General features: G+C 37.9%; 1 protein-coding gene across 1 annotated transcript in view; it reads right to left on the reverse strand.

Moving 5' to 3' along the window:
* LOC122811593 (TAP binding protein) overlaps positions 1-20141 on the reverse strand; it is a 73501-nt gene that overhangs the window by 6729 nt on the left and 46631 nt on the right. The window contains exons 6-8 of the mRNA XM_044083544.1: positions 15595-15696; positions 13595-13635; positions 11631-11683 (exon numbers count right to left, since the gene is read on the reverse strand). Coding sequence (XP_043939479.1) covers positions 11669-11683; positions 13595-13635; positions 15595-15696 — 158 coding nt within the window. The 3' untranslated portion in view covers positions 11631-11668. The remainder of the gene's footprint in view (positions 1-11630; positions 11684-13594; positions 13636-15594; positions 15697-20141) is intronic.

A 20141-nucleotide genomic window follows, 5' to 3' on the forward strand; every position in this document is an offset into this window, starting at 1 on the left:
TTTTAAAGCTTTTTTTACTTCTATTAGGGTAGTAGGCTTATTCAGCAAAAATATTATTGGTTATTGAGTTCATTAGGAACAATTTTCTTTAAATACGTGTCAGTTTTGTAATAATCAGGATTATTATTTGTATCTTTATTAAGATCTTCATGGAATATTTTACAAAATTCCAAGCATTTCCTCTATATTTGAAATAAGCTTATTAGTGTAAGATTTTGGCTATTACTGATTTGTGCCTTTTTGCTTAACATCTTACCATCATTAGCTAATCTATGTACATTTTTGAAGTAATCTCATAATGTGCAATTTTATTTTTTTTCTAAAGCTATCTCCACTTTATGCTTTAAAACTGTTTGATCTTTTGCCATTAATTTTCAATTACTTCAGTATTAACTACTTTCTTTGTTGTTGAAACTTTGCTTTGAATATTTTACCTTGTATTTCTAACAAATCTATATCCCACTCTTTCATTGTATTACTAGCCCATCTTCCCATTCTATCTTTACTTTGCATTTTCAAGGGGTCCCATAGTACTTTACCATCTTGGCCATTATTAGTCAAAGATAAACAATATTCTCAAAATTCTCCTAAATGTAATACTTAAATTCTTTTAATTTCATCATACATACTGGGATTTTATAAATAATCTAAAATGTCCTTATATCCATTAATATAGTAATGCTTAGTGCATTATGATCAGATAAAGGAAATAAATGGTTTTAAAACAATTCACTTAAGTGAATTTGTAGAGGCATAAATCCTATCAATTCTAGTGTGCATCCCATGCAAATAAGAATAATGTGTGAAGAACAATTACTTATCTTCTGCTTTCACTATTAAATCAACTAAATTATTATTACTAATCTAACTGTTTAGTTCTTTAGTTGTGCTTTTACTATTAAATCAACTATATAATTATTAATAATTCAACTGTTTAGTTTTTTAGCTGATGCCTGAATTTTAGCTTTCTTCTGTTCACTCCTATCTTCTATAGTAGATATAAAGCTAAAATCCCCTAAAATTAAACTTACTACAAAGTCATTGAAAGAGTAGTTTAAGTGATCTTTAGCCACTCTTGCACCTATTCCATGCATCCAGTAAAAATTAGCTAGTGTATAGAGCTTGCCATTATGTTTAATTAATACAAACGGGGTTACTTTAGGAACTTTAGGAAATTACTTTGGGATCATTAATGAATTCTGTGACCTTAGACATTACAGTATTTTTTTTCCAAAGCATAGCAGTTCCTCTCCTCTTTTTATTAAAAGAAGTAGATGATAACATTTCATAACCTAAGTTATTTAACTATTGTATATCTTTATCAAGTGAGTCTCCTGTAAGAATATAATGTCTCCACTATTTAATTTTAGATATCTCATTAATGATTTCCATTTGTTGTCATTATTAAATTTACATTAATACATAATGTATTAAAGCTATCCATACTGTGTATTTATAAAGATTTATTTTAAAAATAATATGACATTTATCCGTCATATTGATTTAATTGTATACAAGACTCTAATGTATTCCTCCATTACTATTTTAACATTCCGCATTTTTTGAAGTCTTCCTTTCTACAAACTAAACTACTAAAACTCATAATTAACAAAAGACAAAAACAAGTCTACAACTGTAATTGTATATATTGCTAATAAAACACAACCTACCATGGATACCAACATTCCTAGTTTGCCTGTCAAACTACTATACTATTTCTCTACCTACCAATATTTAAAAATTCTTGAAAAAACTAGTCAAAAGCTACAGTGACTTACAGATAACATTATATAACAGATACAATTAATAAGGGACTACTAATTTAGTTATATATTTTGCTATTTAAAACCTTTCCCCCATTACTGTATAAAAGCTTAATGATCCTATTCTATTAAATCACAAATATTAAATAATCCAACAAATAGTGTACTATATACCTATTTATGTAATAGTAGTATAAATTATCTACTAAATATTCCTGAATTATTCATTCATTCAACATTATTATAATTAAATCTTTAAATAAATAAGTAGATTAAAGCAGAACCTGAAGAGATAAAGATATATGTAAAACTTACAGGTGACAGTAATCTTACCATACTAAACTATTATATAGAAGAAAATCAATGCACATATATATTTACCATGCTGAAAGATACACACATTTATAGATGTAATAAAATCTCTGAATTAATTTTAAATATACAAGTGTCTATAGCTTAAAATTGTGTAGCATTCAACATTATAAATATTAAAATATTTAAAAATAATTTAGGTTATTAAACTAATTCATAAAAAATATGTGTATTACTAAGGTCAAAGAGAACATATTTCTGTTTCTGTGGAGTCAAAAAAATGCAGTCTATATTGCATTCAAAAGTTGCAATGTGCTTAATTCAAACCCCATTCTCCCTTCCTGGGTTCAAACATATTGAAAAATCTACTTTACTTTCTATCAAAATGGATGTACTGATTCAGCAATATAACACTCAAATTTCAGATCTGACCTATGAGTTATTTCAGGTAGTATTGGTGAATCTAATAACATACAATATGCAAAAACCTTCTAAGTTTACATGACCAAGCTTCAAATTGCAGATTTCAGGATATTTTCAAATATTTTTATATGATGTTCTAAGTTATATGAGATCTTGTACATTCACATTTCTGCCATATGTAGGATATGTAATACATATCCTTCTCATAAGCAGTTTGTTATTTAAATATATGTTTTGGTCTTATTTGTCCACTAGTATTCTACCTTATTCTATACAACTTGTACTTCTAAAATCTCCCATCAAAAAAGGTATTTAATCATCAGCTCTCTATTAGAGATTACAGTATGCATATACATTTCTTAACTTACTGATACTGTCTTTTCTTAATCTTACATAGTAGATATTTCATTCCTTGTGCATTTGCAGATTATTCATAAATGTGTATTCTTTTTACTAATTTTAGTATCATAATCAGGCTTGACTACATATAAAAGAATTCCTGCTTGTTTAATCTGAATGTGTGTTTTTAGCCATTGCGCACAGCTGATCTGATCTAAGCTTCACACCCTGATATTAAAATTTGATTACAGCATGTGAATATAACTTAGCACACAGTAGCTGTTAATTTCCTCTGTAGGTTCCTCATTCTTCTTAATTCTTAAAACTTCTCTAATTGGTAACAAACATCTAATTTTACTTATTTCCATTAATGTATACAGTTAGAGTTAATAACACTACAGCATAAGCTATTACCATACAAAATGTAAGTGAATTATATGTCAGCAACAGCTCAGTATAAACATTGCAATAGCTTTTGTTTTACCAATTCTTCACTTCTAAAAAAATATGTTATTTTGAATAGATTTTTCACACATATACTTAGAAAGCATAGAGAATAAACTGTTCTGTAACTGGGTAGATGTTCAGTCTTAACCTCAAAGCCTCACAAATATAATAAAAATTGAACAGACCACAGCTGAAGAGTATATAGTTGAAACCAAGGTTGTTTAATACACAAAGTAAGCACTTTCGTGATCTGTAACTGACCACTTCTTCAGACTTATACATTCAAATGAAATAATCATAGCATTTAAATAGTATCTCATCAAATCAACAATTAAAGTAAATCAGTAAAGTCTATTAATCAAATTAATTAAGCACTTAAAAACACAGCAAATAGATTCTGTCAAAACATTTGAAACCCTAAAAACTAATAAAACAGCAAAGTTATAAATACAGCTAAGCTGAATAGCAATAAATATCTTTCAAAAAGCTTAGTGTTTAAGTGCAAACCACTACCACTTGGAAGAAAAGGGTAGAGGCAGTCAAGAAGACTGGGGGCTGGCTAGGATGCCCTGTAAGACTGTGGGGCAAAGCCTGCCCTGGATTTGTAGAAGATAGGTAGGTGGTATTGCTTAGTGAAGATATGAAAAGTAGTCCATGTTGCAGCCTCCAGGATGTCCCTGGTGTGGACCCCTCTGAAAAAAGCTGCAGAGGTGGAGGTTGCCCTGGTGGAATGTGTCCTGACCCCCTTTGGGGGCAGTTTCCCATGCTGTTTGTAACAGAAATGGATGCAGTGTGCTATCCATTTGGAGATTGTTTGGATATGGCCTTGCCCTCTGCCCCTGCTGCAAAGCTGACTTACAATTGGTCAGTTTTTTCTAAAAGATTTAGTCCTATGCAGATAGAATCTGAGCTGACTGTGCACATCTAGAGAGCGCGGAATCCTTTCCCCACCTTGTTTTGTGGGAAAAAGGTGGGCAAATGAATGGATTGGTTGAGAGCCACACTGGACACCACTTTAGGTATGAAGGATGGGTTAGTCCTGAGGGAGACTCTGTCAGCATGAAAAATGATGAAGAGCTGTACAGCCATGAGTGCTTGTAGCTCTAAAACTCTTCTAGCTGAAGTGATGTCCAGAAGCAAGGCTGTTTTCCAAGAAAGGAGTTTTCACTCTGCTTAAGCTGCAGGTTCAAAGGGGGGGTAGGGTGAGTTTGTTCAACACAAAGTTAAGGTCCCAAGCTGGGGTAGGAGCTCTTCTGGGTGGCCTTAAGTCATTAGCCCCTCTTAGGAACTGTTTGATGAGAGGGTGTGAGAAGAGAGGTGGCTCTGTGCTGTAATGAGCAGATATGGCAGAGGCATGCATTTTAATAGAAGAGAAGGATAAACCCCTGTGTAATAGGTCTGCTAGGTAATCCAGGATGAGAGGTAGGGAGGACTGTGTCATTTCAGCTCCCTTAGGCTGGATCCAGGTGCAAAACCTTTTCCACTTGTCAGCATAGGATTTTCTAGTACTGGGGCATCTGGCCTCATGTACAACATCTAGGACTTGTTTGCTTAGGATGGCAGCTTGAGGAGAGGTCAGGGAATAAGCCAGGCTGCCAGGTTGTGGGTCTGCAATTGGGAATGCATGAATTTTCCATTCTTCTGGATCAGGAGAGTTGGGATCTGAGGTAGGTGCCATGGTGGCAGGGGTGACAGGCTGGGCAGCAGTGGGTACCAGTGCTGGCATGGCCAGTCTAGGGCAATCAGGATTGCCCTTGGTTTTTCCTCCCTTATTTTGAGCAGTACCCTTGAAATGAGTGGTAGAGGGGGAAATGCATAGACCAAAAGGTTTATCCATTGGAAGGCTAGAGCATCCACTTTCCAGGACTTGCTGTGAGGCTCCCTGGTGCAGAATTTGCTGAGCAGATGATTGGAGTGGGAGGCAAAGAGGTCCACCTTTGGGGTGCCCCATTTCTGGGTTACAAGGGCGAAGGTTCTGTGGTCTAGCTGTCACTCATGTGGGTCTAACACATTTCTGCTTAAGTTGTATGCCAGAGAATTTAGGGAGCCTGGCAGGAATTGTGCTAGCAGGTGTATTTTCATGGCTAAGGCCATGTGCCAAAGGGTCATGGCAAGCCTGCAGAAAAGATAAGAGTGAATCCCTCCCTGCTTGTTGATATACATTACTGTAGTGTTGTCTGTTTTGATCAGTAGAGGCCCCAGGGACAGTAGGGGTCTGAAAGCTGTAAGGGCATGCTGAACAGCTAGCATCTCTTTTTGGTTGATGTGCAGATGTATTTGATTTGGGCTCCAATGGTCCTGAATGCACCTGACATCCAGGTGTGCACCCCAGGCATAGTCTGATGCATCTGTGGTGAGGGTCTGGGCATCATGGGGTTGTGAGAAGGGAAGTCCCTTGTTGTGGTTGCAAGCTGCTGCCCACCAAAGAAAATCTTTCCTTAGACAGGGTATCATTGGTATGATAGTATGCAGGTCTTCAGAGTGTTGACACCAAAGGCTTTTTAGGTACCATTGTAGTTTCCTCATATGCAGTCTGGCATATGGAATGTGTGGAATGCAGGAGGCCATGAATCCTAGAGCTTGCAGGATTTTCCTTGCGGATGACTGGGTTCTGGTGGCTAGTTGAGAGAAGTAGCCTGTCAGGTAGGCTTGTTTTTTTGGAGTAAGGAATGCCATCTGTGATGCTGTGTCCAGGCTTTCTCTCAGGAATACAATTTTTTATGTGGGGACTAGTTTTGATTTCTTTTCATTGACAGTATACCCCAGGGAGGTCAGTAAGTCCTTTACAAAGGTTAAGTGCTGTTACAGCTTTTCCTGACTGCCTGAATCAGGCAATCATGTAAGTAGGGGTACAATTTGAATATTTCTTTGGCTCCCAAAAGCAATGGCTGGAGCCAGGCATTTTGTGAAAACTCTGGGAGCAGTGGATAAGCCAAAGGGAAGCATAGAGAACTGACAGTGCATAGATCCTGTCCTGAAACGTAGATATTTCCTGCAAGATTCCCTGGTTGGAATGTGTAGGTAGGCCTCTTTTAGATCTAGGGTGGCTAACCAAGCATCCTTGGAAAGCATAGGAAGAAGCTACTGGAGGGTGAGCATTCTGAATTTTGGTATCCCCAGAATGATATTTAGAATGGATAGATTAACGATTGGGCGCCAGGTGCCCTCTTTTCTGGGTACCAGGAAGAGTTTGGAATAGAAACCTTGGCCTATCTGGTCTGCAGGAACATGCTGTATTGCCCTCATGGAGAGCAGGGAAAGGACTTGCTTTTTGGCCTCTGCCCACTGGTTTGGAGGAAGATCTGGGAACCCTTTTGGGGTTGGCAGAGTGTGGAAATAAAATTTGTATCCCTGGGACACTGTGTTGAGGACCCATTGGTCATTGGTAATAGAGGCCCAGTTGTTTACATGGAAGGAGAGTTTTCTTCCTAAGGGCACAAGCAGGTGGGCAGAGGTAAGGGGTGGAGGTGTAAAGTCATTGTGAGTTCTTACCATAAGGGGGTGGCTTAGCACTCCCTTTTTTGAAGAGGAGGAACTCCATTGCTTAGATCTCTGCATTCCCTGGGACTGCTGTCTGGGGTTCTGCTTCCCCTGGGTCTGGGCTGAGCTGGCCTGGAGGGGGCCGGAATGGACCAGTTCTTGGAGGGGCAATGCCTACTGAACCTCGGAGGCCGGACCTGTAAAAAATCTTTAACTGTCTGCATAGATTTTAGCTATTTCTTCCATCTTTTTAAGACCTCTTCTGTATTTGTGCCAAACAAATTGTCTTTGTTCAATGGTGCGTCCAATAATTTTGATTTGACATGGTCTGGCAAGGTCTGTTCCTTAAGCCAAGCATACCTTCTAAGGGCAGAACCAGTGACTGCTGCCCTGCAAGATGCTTCTAGGGCATCAAAGCCACATTGCAAGGTGTGCTTAGTAACTTGGCTTGCAGAATGCATAAGCTCTTGTAATTCTTTATTTTCTGCACAAGCAGGAAAGGAAGATATTTTTGTTTGAGGAGTTCCATGGTATGCTGCTGATATTTCAGCATGTGGAACTGACAATTTAGTGTTCTAATAGCAAGAGTTGCAAAGGTTTATACTTTTTTACCCCATCTATCTAAAGCTTGGGAATCCCTGTCTGAGGGGGTAGAATTCTTAGCTGAAGTTGCTTTAATTCCTTTAGGTCCTTGGGAGATGACCTCTGGATCATCAGTAGGATTTTTGAAAAGGAATTTGTGAAAGTCAAGGACTCTGTAGTACCTGTCAGGTTTCCTGGGAGCAGGAGGAAGGGTGTCAGGAGTCAAACTGGATTCCATAAATACATCATCCACAACAAACATCCTGGATAGGAGGAATGGCTAAAGGTCTGTGCTGTGGTAAATCTAAGAATTCCCCGAGTCCCTTTTTTGACTGAGGATAGTCCTGACATTCCCATTGGAAATGCTCCCTTAAAGTATGTAGGGTTTCACCAAATGAAAAATCCTCAGGTGGAGAGGCAGAAGAAATGGATTCCTCTGCATTAGAATCCTCATAAGCAGAGAGGAGTTGCATGTCTTCATATTCAGAAGCATCAGAGTCATCGGACTCCTGTTCAGATAAAACTCTGGAGACAAGTCTCTTTTTCTTTTGGAAGGGGTAGACTGGTTTCCCCTAATAAGCATAATAAGGTCTTCTGCCATTTTAAGCATTTGAGATTGAGGCATGGAAGCAGGTGCCTGAGCTTGGATTGTCGTTTTTTTGGGTGTAGTTTGTACCCTGGGCCTTAGAAACTCAGTAGTTTTAGAAAGAACTGACAACGCGAAAGAAGTCATCAGTTTGTGTCGAGTATTGGTAGTGCGAAGAACTTCCTCGGAAGCCGGTGCCTGAATGGCTCCGGACCCATCCAAGGTAGAGACATCCACAGGATCCTTAGTCAAAGAAGAGTCTCGCGGCATACCGGACTCCAAAAGGGTCTCGGTAGCAGCCTGCAAATCCACAGAAGCAGGCATCAGGGAGAGAATTGACAACTAGCTTAACAGAAGCATCATCGGCAGTTTTGGACCTGCGAGGTCTGTCTCTATCTTTATCCTTATGTTTTTTCGGAAGATTGGTAGTCGGATGGCTTACCAAAGCCATATCAGAATTCAAGGACTGAGAGCAAAAATATCTAGCCACAATAAGTGCCCGATGACGTATAGTTCTGGCATTGAACAAAGCACAAAAGCGACAGCAAGGGACGTCATGGTCTGGGCCTAAACAGGTGACGCAGTAAGAATGGATGTCTCGGTGTGGTATTTGCTTTCCACAGGCGAAACAATTGTTAACTTTTTCTGACATTGGTTAGAGCAAGAAAAAAGGAACCCCAATGGGGTACTTAGCTTTACAAGACTTCAGCTTCAATTCGGAAATGAAAACTCAGGTAGTGGCCAACCGGCACTCATGCAAACTGCTTCTGTTTCGGGCTCCTTAGCAAGAATGACTGATGTAATGGCATCAGCTGCCTGATTTTATACCACTGATGACCTGATGTCAGTCCTGGAGCGACAGCAACTGACGCAGAAATACTAATCCTCTGGTATTCGGGCTGACTGAGGGCTACCTCTGGCAGGATAACCCAAGTCTGATGACTGCAACAGTGAAACACGAAGAACATCAATGCAAATGTATATCCTGGGGGATAAGATTTCTGCTTACCAAGCTATTGCTTTGTACAGCCTTTGTAACATTCTGATTCAAATTCTGTCACCCACTCAGCATGGCTTCAGACCAGGGCACAGCACCACTACAGCCCTCCTCTCCTTCCTTGATACAGTTAACTGGGCACGGGATTCTGGTAAAATAATCACTTCTCTTTTCCTCAACCTCTCCAAAGCTTTTGATACAATTTCCCACACTATACTCCTCTCTAAACTATCTACCCTCCACATTTCCCCACCTACCCTACAATGGTTCAATACCTATCTCTCCAATAGGCAGCAATCCACCAAATGGCAACAGTCTTACTCTTCCTTCCTCAATACTTCCACTGGAGTACGCCAAGGCTCCATACTTGGTCCTGTCTTACTTAGCATCTTTATTAACAACTTTCACATCACTCTCCCACAATGCTCAGTAATCCGGTATGCTGATGACTCTACAATAATATGGACTGCAAATTCCAGCTCTGAACTCCAGCAGATCACCCACAATGCCCTCACCTCTACTGAATCTTGGATGCTTAACAATAACCTTGCCCTAAATCCAAAAAAAAACTAAACTAATAATTTTTACCCCTAAGAAAACCACTCCCCTAGATAAAAAACTCTTTGGTATACAAGCCCAAGACAATACCACTATAGAAGTTGTCCCACACACTAAATTACTAGGCATTATTATAGATGAAAACCTAAACTTTGACCTATGCATAAACAGTAACATCAAAAAAACACACCAAAAGCTTGGTATGCTGTACAGGCACCAACACTTTCTTAGCCTCTCTACTAGACAAACCCTTGCAACTAAATTTTTATTACCCTCTCTCCTTTATGGTGCCCCTCTCCTCACTAATATCCAAAATTCTACAAAATCCAAATGATATGTGTTATAACAGAACAGCCAAATTTGCCACCAAGGCCAAATTTTCATCTCACCACTGTAACTCACTGAAACAAATAGGCTGGTTGGAACTCACCCACCATCTCTCATTCACCTAGCTAACTAGAGCACACAAAATAATCTACAGACAGACAGACTGTCCTGCTCTCTCAACTCTACTTGCCAAATACCAACCCAGCAGGCAACTAAGATCTGAAAATCATCTACTTCTAAAAGTAGAAAAGCCCACCTTACTGGCTGGTCAACTGCTCTACTCCTTCACCATTGCCAGACTATGGAACTTGCTTCCTCCTTCTACAAGAAACACTGGCAGCACCACCGCCTTCAAACAAACACTGAAAAATCATCTCAACTCTTTCTGGCTATGTACCTGCTCTATAAGCTAACCACTTCCTTCTCCTTATATTATAACTAAATTCCTATGCTTTTTACTACTAGTGACTGATGATACTTTTGGCGCAGTGGTGCAGCGGTAGCGTTGTCGCCTCACAGCAAGAGGGTCTCTGGTTCGATTCTTGGCTGAGGTGCTTTCTGTGTGGAGTCTGCATGTCCTCCCTGCATTCGTGTGGGTTTCCTCCAGGTGCTCTAGTTTCCTCCCACATTACAAAGACATGCATCTGGAGCATTTCTTCCCAGGCCTCCAATTAAAATTGGCTCGTTCCAAGTTGGACTTTCCCGGTTAACAAATATAAAATTAAAAAAAAATACTTTCTCCATATTTAATTTATTTTTTTTTCTTTCATCACTTGTTGATACTGGTACAATAATGCTGATTAATTTACCTCTGTTTTTACCACTCTGAATTCATCTGGCAACCAACTAAATTCCTGCTTTTATGTATATATTCTGTATATGTTACTGTAATCAAACCAACTAAATTCCTGACTTATGTATATATTCTGTATATATTACTGTAACCACTATGTGTAACACTGTTTCCACATCTGTACCAATTAATGTTTAATTTTTTTTTCTGCATCTATGTTCTTGTTGGAGCTTTTCTCCCCGGGCCTCCACCGAAAATCGGTTCTTTTAGGCCCAGTGGACTTTCCCGGTAAATAAATAAATAAATGAATAAATAAATAAATAAAATAAATAAATAAATAGTGTAAGACAGACTGTGTTAACTACAAACTTAATCTGAAAAAAAAAAAACTCTGCCTTGCCAATTGGGCGGCACAGTGGTGCAGTGGTTAGCATTATCACCTCACAGCAATAGGTTCTTCGGTTCGATTCTCAGCTGAGGTGGCCTTCTATGTGTAGTCTGTCCAGAGTCTGCACATCCTCCCTGGATTCATATGGGTTTCCTCCAGGTGCTCCACTTTACTTCCACATTTTAAAGACATGTGTCTGGAGTGTTTCTCACTGGAATCTGCTGAACATGGCTCTGTCCCATTTGGGCTTTCCTAGTAAATAAATGTAAAATAAAACAAAAATAAATATAAAAAATGAGTTACCCAAAGTGAGTATTTGAGTAGTATTACCCATGGCACAGCATTCCACAAAAAATAATGTTCTTCTATCAAGGCAGAGAACACCAATGACATTTAACAAAGGAATACGTGCACCATTAATCTTTATTACTGGGGTACTGCATGCCCACTCAGCACATACTAGAGCAAATACTCTTAACGAACATGATTATTCCATCCATGTGTGTGTAAGATTAGGAGTAAACTCTGTAAGCAAAGGGTTCCTTTGTAACTTGGAATACAGTACTTAAACCCAGAGAAATACAGCTTATTTCATTTCTTGTTAGTGCCACGGCCTTTGAGTGACATGTACTTACCTCCACATCTGTCCACGCTCTCTCCATAAGTCCTAAATTTAAGAAGATTTTACCTATTTAAAAACAAGATAAGAATCAGAAAGCTTTAAAAGCAATGATGCCTCATTCACTATAATTATACAGAGCTGAACATTCACATTTCATAAGCTGCATTTGTATAATGTGTGCATCTGTTACTAATTATGTGCTAATGGAAATATTGCTTTGCATTATTTGCTATTTAGTGGACTCAGGTGGTGCCACCCTGAATTACCCAGGCTGTTCTGGCACAGGCTGACACGTATTGACAGATTTACATAACCTTTGTAAACCTAGTAAGTCCTGTTATGAGCTGAACACCTTCTTGTCACTGAATTTTCAAAGGAGGGTTTTTATTGCAGTAAGAATGCAAGACATGGTCCCTTCAGTTTCATATTAGGTCTTAACTTCCCAGCATTAACTCACTGGTGACAAAAGTGAAATATAGCATCTGCAGTGGGAGTAGGGGGTGAGAGGCATGGTATAACCAGACAATGTACATTTGAAGCCTTCTTCTTCTGTATATAATATTAATATTAGAGAGTAAGGGTGTAAGAAATGTGGGTAGAGTCACAATTACAAAAACTCAGCTTTGAATTATGAGTAACACAGACCTGCATGATGGAATCTTAGCAACCAAACATTTCTACATTATAAAGGCTCTTAGGAGCACTAATGAAATGTTATCCGACTTCTGTCATAGGTAATCTCCATCCTTTCTTACTTCTCCTTACTGAAAGAAAGCTCACTTTGATCAGTGTTATCCCTGGTATTTGAATTAAACAGGTGAGATGGGAATGGGTGTTTAGGAACAAGGAAAAAATACCCCCCACTCCAACATCTACTTTTAAGTCCCTGATGACATCTGTGTCTGAGTCTTTCTAGTTCATCTCATGTGAACAAGAAATATACTAATGTTTCTTTTCTCAGATTTGTTACTGATCTTCCAGATTTTGTACTTTATGTGTTTACAGCAATATATATTTGAATCTATCTACATACACGTGTGTGTGTGTGTGTGTGTGTGTGTGTGTGTGTGTGTGTGTGTGTGTGTGTGTGTGTGTGTATATATATATATATATATATATATATATATATGCACATATATACATACATGCGCGCGCGCACACACACACACACACACACACACACACACTATGTAATGTACATCTACATATGGGCCTACTGAATGTTATCTAATGTACATCATTGAACTATAGCTCATCTAAAAGTAAGAACAGACATTGCATTCGTATACAATTCAGTTCATCGTAATCTACCTACAATTATCCAAACAGTGCATTCTGCACTCTCTCTTAACATAAATAAATACATAATTATGCCCATACATGGGAGGCTTTGTTCCCCACACCACCCCCCAATTTTCTCATACTAACTCCATGAGCATTCTATCATGAAGAGAAATGAAAAGCCTGCATTCACTAAATCGCTGCCAATGCACTATCACAGAATAGAGTGGCAATGATTACAGTTCACTGGAACATTTTACGGAATGTTTACCAACACCAACAACATAGAACTGTAGGTACACTGCCAGAGCCCTACCATCAACACTGCTTAAAAATGTGCAATAAAAACACATCTACCATTTCACATAGGGAATGTTAAAATGCTTTTTGTTCTAGTGTGTGAGTGTGTGTGTGTGTGTGTGTGTGTGTGTGTGTGTGTGTGTGTGTGTGTGTGTTTACTGAAAGATCACACTAGTTTCTTAGTGTCACACAAGGATGAAAAAAGATCACACGGACTAGTTGCTTGACTTAGTGAACAGTATGTAATAAACACTAGCTGACATGGGATTTGAACCCTAGCTTCCCTAATTCATAATTATGTTCTATATCTCAGTGAATCAGCTAGCTTCTGAAATCTCTGAAAATGTAAACTGTAGTTCAACCAGATTTGCATGAACAGAAAATATTGTGCCATACCTTTTCTTCCTTGTCAGAGCTACGTGCAGATGATGAAGAAACTAAAGACAGAAAAGAAAAAAAATTACCCACTTTGAAACTCATATTTGAAATAATTGCAAAGAATATCCTACCCATTGTCATTTAAGACAGAGATACAACCCACAGACTTTCTGATAGGTCAATCGTTGGCAGTACTGGAGCCTGCCATTTTGTGTTAGTAACAAGTATACTCTAGGACGTGGAGAATGCAAGCTTCTTAGAGCAATTCAAGTGTGAATGAAAGCTGGTGGACTGACTGCACAAGATCTAAGCCTTCTGCTTACCCAAAAGGCAACATGCATATTGTTCTCCTGACAATAGAGCAGTTGGATTTCCATCTTTGATTTAGTTGAAGTCTGGGTATTCGGTGTTACATTTCTTCCCCACTAAGAAGATCAGAACTTCAGAAACCTGACAGAGCGACAGTGTATTACAGTACCCTTGGCCTTAGCATGTGCCCTTCTCTGCACATATTGACTTTCATAAAGGAAAAAAGGTACGATAGTATGAAATGATGCCACACTCCCCACTCCCCATTACTGACACAGCCTGCTTGCTTTATTGAAAGGATGGTATACTTGTCCCAAGTAGCAGGACGGGCATGATGGGGAAGGTATTACTAGTATGGATGGGTTGTATTTGTCAACCGGAGTTGAAACAACAGCACAAATCTTGCTATAAATAGCACATAAAAAAAAAGAAATAGTACTAAGGAATTCCATTGAAGGCTTCTCTACTCTGAGATAAACTCAGTAGTAATGGACAATGAGGGGTCGTTACTACTCAGAAGGGTGCAGCCCTCAGTTCTCTAAGAAGCACAGGAAATATGCTTGTTTGAGAGAGTGGAGTTCCCCCTTATGGGGGGGGGGTCTCATTAAAGGCAGTTGTATGTTACATCTGCTGAGCTGCACCTTTCTCCTGTACTCACTGATTTGTGTCCTGCCACATGAGAAGGCAGAATCCTGATGCAGTTACTGTTTCTAGGAAGGAATATCCAGCTAGGAAATGTACTGTTTCATCTGATCTCCTGCATAAAAACAGAAACTCTGCTTCAAACAGGAATGCTCAGATGAGTCACAGAATCCTGATCTACTGAACTGACAAGGTCTGCACATCTCGAGCTTACAGAGTTTACCTTAGATAAGGACACTATTAGAGTCTGCAGACGTCAAGTCATTAATACACAGATGAGTTGATCTAGATCATTCAGAAACAGCAGTGGTTTGCTGTGAAATTCAAAGGTGGTGTGCTAACAGGAAATTTTCAAAATACTTCTTATTGAGGTCGAACATTCTATTTCAAAACAGGCAAGCACAGGCAGTAGGCATGGCGGCAGATATTTCCACACTAACAAAGAATTACTGAACCATTTCTATTTAACCAGGAGACTAACACTATGTAGCAGGAAAAATGGGGATAAATTTCAATGAACAAACCTGAGTTTAACACTCTTAAAAGTAAGAAGGGAAAATACAATAAATACGCCTGCTCTAAAAGGAATATTTTTTGTTGTAATAATTTAGTAATACAGGACTCCTGATATTTAATGTTTTCTTTAGCTATTATTTTGCAGTCGTAACTAATATGTTTTTGCTTCCTCTATTTACATAGTATTTCAGTTTATTACACCCAGTTGTCAGTGTGGGGACATTGATGTCTTACAGCTAAAGTAACAGTGTTTGGTTACTAGCAGAATAACAAACTTTTCAAATCTCTCCTGCACAATTTTTAACTGTTTTATATTCAAGTTTATAAATCTTGCATATGAACCCTGATAACGGAAAATACATTCCTTAGCATTTTAAAACGGATGCAAGCACATTCTGATGTACATTATTTCTCTTTAACTTAATTATTACTGTGTTTGCATGTTACCATATACAGCTAGTAATTCATACTAATTCATTTTGACACAGTGCTCAGTTTCTTATGTCACAATAGCTAGAAACATGGGACTTTGAATCCTTCATTTAACTTACAAGCGCTGGAAAGGAGCCAGTAGATCAATTTCAGAAATCCGTACAGGATGAAAGCTGTGATAAACATACCAATGGCATCTTCAATGGAAGGACCCGATGCTCCTGGGGGAAAAAAACAAACAATCAAACACATCAGCCTTCCAACAAAGTTTAGGACAGCCCAAAGACAGACAGACAGGCAGGGAAGATGAATATCTGCAGTAGGCAGGACTGGGAAGCATTTTGCTTGAGTCACCATCAATCTATGGCTATTCAATTGGCTTAGAACTCAGAACCAGGAATCTTAGCATAACAGTAGATGTCCTTTTCTTCACTGCTGCAGTATTCTTTACTATAGGGCAGGGAATGTAGCTAGTATTTTCAAATTTGTAATCACAGCTCTCACACTGCTGCCCCCCCAGTCAAGCTACAGCTTCATATAAATTATTTTCTCTTTTTTCAGCTGGCACCCACTAACTGTCAAGCCACCCTCCTATAGATATGTTGACTCATTTATTAATTCATATCCAGGGTCTCAGCTTGGGGGGAGTGGAGTCTTAGATTTTACACTTGACCAAGAAGCCAGGTAGGGAGTGGTGCCATCATCCTAGATGACCATTGTTCTCCTGTCCTTAAAGCCCTTCTCTTAAATGCTAACATAAGTGTTAGGCTGGGTAGGCAATGTTAAGTAGTCTGAGTGGGTGTCCTGTCCCATGTCCATCAAGTGGCCTTGCCTACTGTTGTCCTACTGCCCACCCCAGCTTGGAATCTTTTCAATGAGATCTATCTTGCCCTAGAGAGACACTTAAGTGTCCCTCCTCCCAAGACTGGTATGCTTATCCCTTTTGCCAACCCCATTAAGCACATAAATTGCTTAAGCTTGGGTCACCTTGACCACAGCTGGGACTTTTATGACTTAAACAGAACATGCTGAAGAGACAGATGTGTGTCCCAGAGACTACCCCTCCTATGGAAGAGGACATCATGTGAAGCCGAGTTTGTCTTACCCAGTGTAAGCGCAACCTCGACCAGTGGATGGGGAATAGGAAATTTACACAGGGCTTGGCACCCATGTCCCTTATGAACAGAGGTAGCTTATAAATGCTTGGTCCTCAAAGTCTTATTTGGATAGGAGACATCATTATTTTTTGAGAAAACTTAGCTAGGCTTATAAAGGCCCCGCCGGGTCATTAGCCTAGTAACACTCTATGAATCTATAAATCTATAAATGTTTTGGTCCCTTGCTCCTAAAATGTGTGGCTTGTTGCCAGTCATTGGGGACTGAAGTCACTAAATAATGATATTAAAGATGGGATTTTTATAACCATCAATGTCAAGGATTTATAATTGTATACCTCATAATATTGGTTTGGCATAGTTTTCAGATTATTTGGTTTTTAAGATGAGCATTAGTCAAAATCAGACAAATACTTTGACACACCTGGTGGAAATGGTGCTTCACAATAATTTTATTTATTATGAAGGCCACTTTTTGGAGACAGCTTGTGGGCTAACTTATATAATATTGTAATGGCAACCTGAGAATATTTATACTGCAGTGAATTTTTTTAAGTTTGTCAGAATGTATACCCGCTATCTAGATGATATGTTCATAGCTTGGCCAGGCCCTCATGAAATTATAGGAGAGTTTATGACATTCCTTAATAGTACAACATCATTTTTAAGGTTTACTCATACAATTGGTATTTAACATTTCTTTTTTGGATGCTCATTTGTCTAAAGTATATTGAGTGTTGTTGTCTTGTTTCAACTATTTATAGAAAGCCAACATATCCTAGTAGCTTTCTGCATTATAGTAGTAGCCATCCCCCACATCAAGAATGGGCCTTTATTAAGGGTCAGATGATCCAAGCAACTAGGATGACCACATTGTATGAAGACTTTCTTAAAGAAATTGATCTGTTGGCAAAAATGTTCACTAAAAGAGAATATCCAATGCAATTGATTTAGGAAATAAATAAGGAAGAAATACAGAAGAGATTGTCAGATGTTTATGCCCATTATTGAATACGAGTCAGAAATTACCAGAGCAGGTTTTGCAGCAGAGACAGTCATCTAATACTGAATATCAAAAAGGTAACACACAAGTACTGGAAAATGTTACTGATAACAGGAGTAATAATACAGAGGATTATACCCCTAAAATGAGTATAATTTTGTCATAACTTATAATACAGACAGCAAAATTATTAATCTTATTATTCACAAAAATTGGTCTTTAATTTCTAATGACAGAGATTTATATGAGAAACTAGGTGCTAGACCAAAAAAGCTTACAAACAGGGCACTAGTTCAAAAATATTTGATAACACCTTGAATACACCCTTGAAAGAAGTAGGAAAAATGTCTAAATGTGGTTCATGTACCAATACATATTCAGTGGGCAGGTACTTAATATTGGCAATAAGAAAATTAATATTATAGGTAGGTATGATTGTCATACTTCAGGCGTAATATATGCAGCAATTTGTAGGGATAATAGGCAGAACATTTGTATGCAATGGTCTGCCTATTATGTTGGAAAAACAGAAAAGAAATTTAGACAGAAAAACAGAAAGGAAATTTAGACAACACATATATGAGCATCAGTACGACATTAAAAAGGCTAACATGACTAATGCATTGTATAAACATATTCCAAATAATGTACATCACAATTTTCATTTTTTTATCCTGGAGAAGGTGAATAAAAATCCAAGGCACAGTCCATGGGGGACTATTTTTGAGAAAAGAGAATTATGGTGGCAAATTTTTCTTAATGCCACTACACTGCCAGGTCTTAATGACATAATTGCAAGCCTTCTTAAGATGAAGCCTTATGATAGATAAGTGTATCTTATTTCAAATTTATATTTAATAGTTAGTATTTTAAAAAATTATGGTTGTTTCTATGGCCATTCAAAGATGTTGCTGCTGCTAATATTATGCTAACATTTTTAGTTATGCTTTTGCTAGGTTTTAATCAATGCATAGTGTCTTATAGTAGATGCTTAGTAGTCATGTACTTTTAGTATGTAACTTATTTATTAATGTTATAGGATGTTAAATGGGTTTATAGTGACATTTTAGCTTAGGTAATGGGTATTTTCCATGATGAGTTATAATATGCATTTATATGTATCTATATGGTTTTATATATATTATGAGCATTTTTTACCATTTTGTCAAATATTTAGTATACATTTTATATTTTTCATCATTTTCATTATTTACAAATCAATGCTGTTATAAGCATAATATGGTAAGGTTTAGTTTTATGTTATAAGAGAACTTATATAGTTTTATGTATCAGTTCATTAGATAGTACTGTCTCTTTAAGGATTTTGACTCCAAATTCAAATAGCTGGTGGATACAGAATTTATTTATATTAGTTACATGCATAGTTACTTTGCCTGATGAAGTCTTGTTTGTACATTTCATAGAGATGAAAGCACTTAGCTTTTTTCAGTGTGTTATATTGTGTCAGGTACATTTTAACTTTACTTACATTAAATTTCTTTAGGTACTCTTTAGCATGCTATTTTGATGGGAGAATCAGTCGAAGCTGAGATCACTGGATGTCCTCAAAACTTGACTTTCATAGTCTGTAAATATTACCATTTAGACTTTAAATTTTCCCATGGGCACCTATAAAACCTGGAGGTCTATAAAGAGTTTAGGATGTAGGTCATGGGGTGCAGGGTGAGAAATGTCATCCCCAGGTAGTAGTGTAGTCCATGACATAGGAAGCCATCTTGTTTCAAGTTGTGCACTTGTAGCAATTATAAGTTTGGAGTTCTGGAAGGGGTGGTTTATTAAACCACTTAGTCTTCTGGAAAAAAATTGTCTGGCAAGTCCAAATAAATGCTTGCTGCTTTTCATGTTTTAATGGCATAGAAAAGGTTCCTAAAGCAGGGGTTAAACCATTAGGTTGTCACAATTCTTTTTTTTTTTTTTTGGCTTTTAAAGCATTTGTCATTCCCTGTTTGTTGTCACATTATTCATGATTTTTTTTTGCTAGTTAAGTATGACATTTCCTGTTTGTAACAGTGTAATGAAGTTCTATGTGGATGAAAGCATTCACTGTTACTTTTATTAAAGTGTCTTGAACATCTGAAGCATTTGATTCAAAGTGTCTTGGGTTTGCTGATTGCTTTGTTTTCACATCTGATTAGGGCAAAAGAATGGAGAGAGCAGTTACAAGCTAAGAAGCATATGGCTAAGCAAAGCAAAAAAAAAATTCTGCTGGCTTAACCTGAGCTTACAGGTGAGCTTGCTGGGCTGGCCAGATAACCGTTCAAAGACAGTGCTATTAAAAGTCAATTAATCGACTAGTTTGTTAAAACTGGTTTGCTTAAATAACATACTGAATGAATGGGTACTTATTAGAGTACCTTTCTGTACAAGCCAATGCTTCAGGATTACTGCTGTAATTAGATTTAAAGTTTAGGGCTAGAGTTAAGTTAAAGTTTAGGGTTAGAATTAATTTCTTTGGTTAGACATAGTATTAGAGCTTTGATTAGGGCTAGAGTTAGGGGGTGGAGAGGGTTCTCTAGCCCTCATGAGA

Source organism: Protopterus annectens, chromosome 9.part0 (genome assembly GCF_019279795.1).
Source record: "Protopterus annectens isolate FY-2018-M chromosome 9.part0, PAN1.0, whole genome shotgun sequence".
Taxonomy (NCBI): Eukaryota; Metazoa; Chordata; order Ceratodontiformes; family Protopteridae; genus Protopterus; species Protopterus annectens.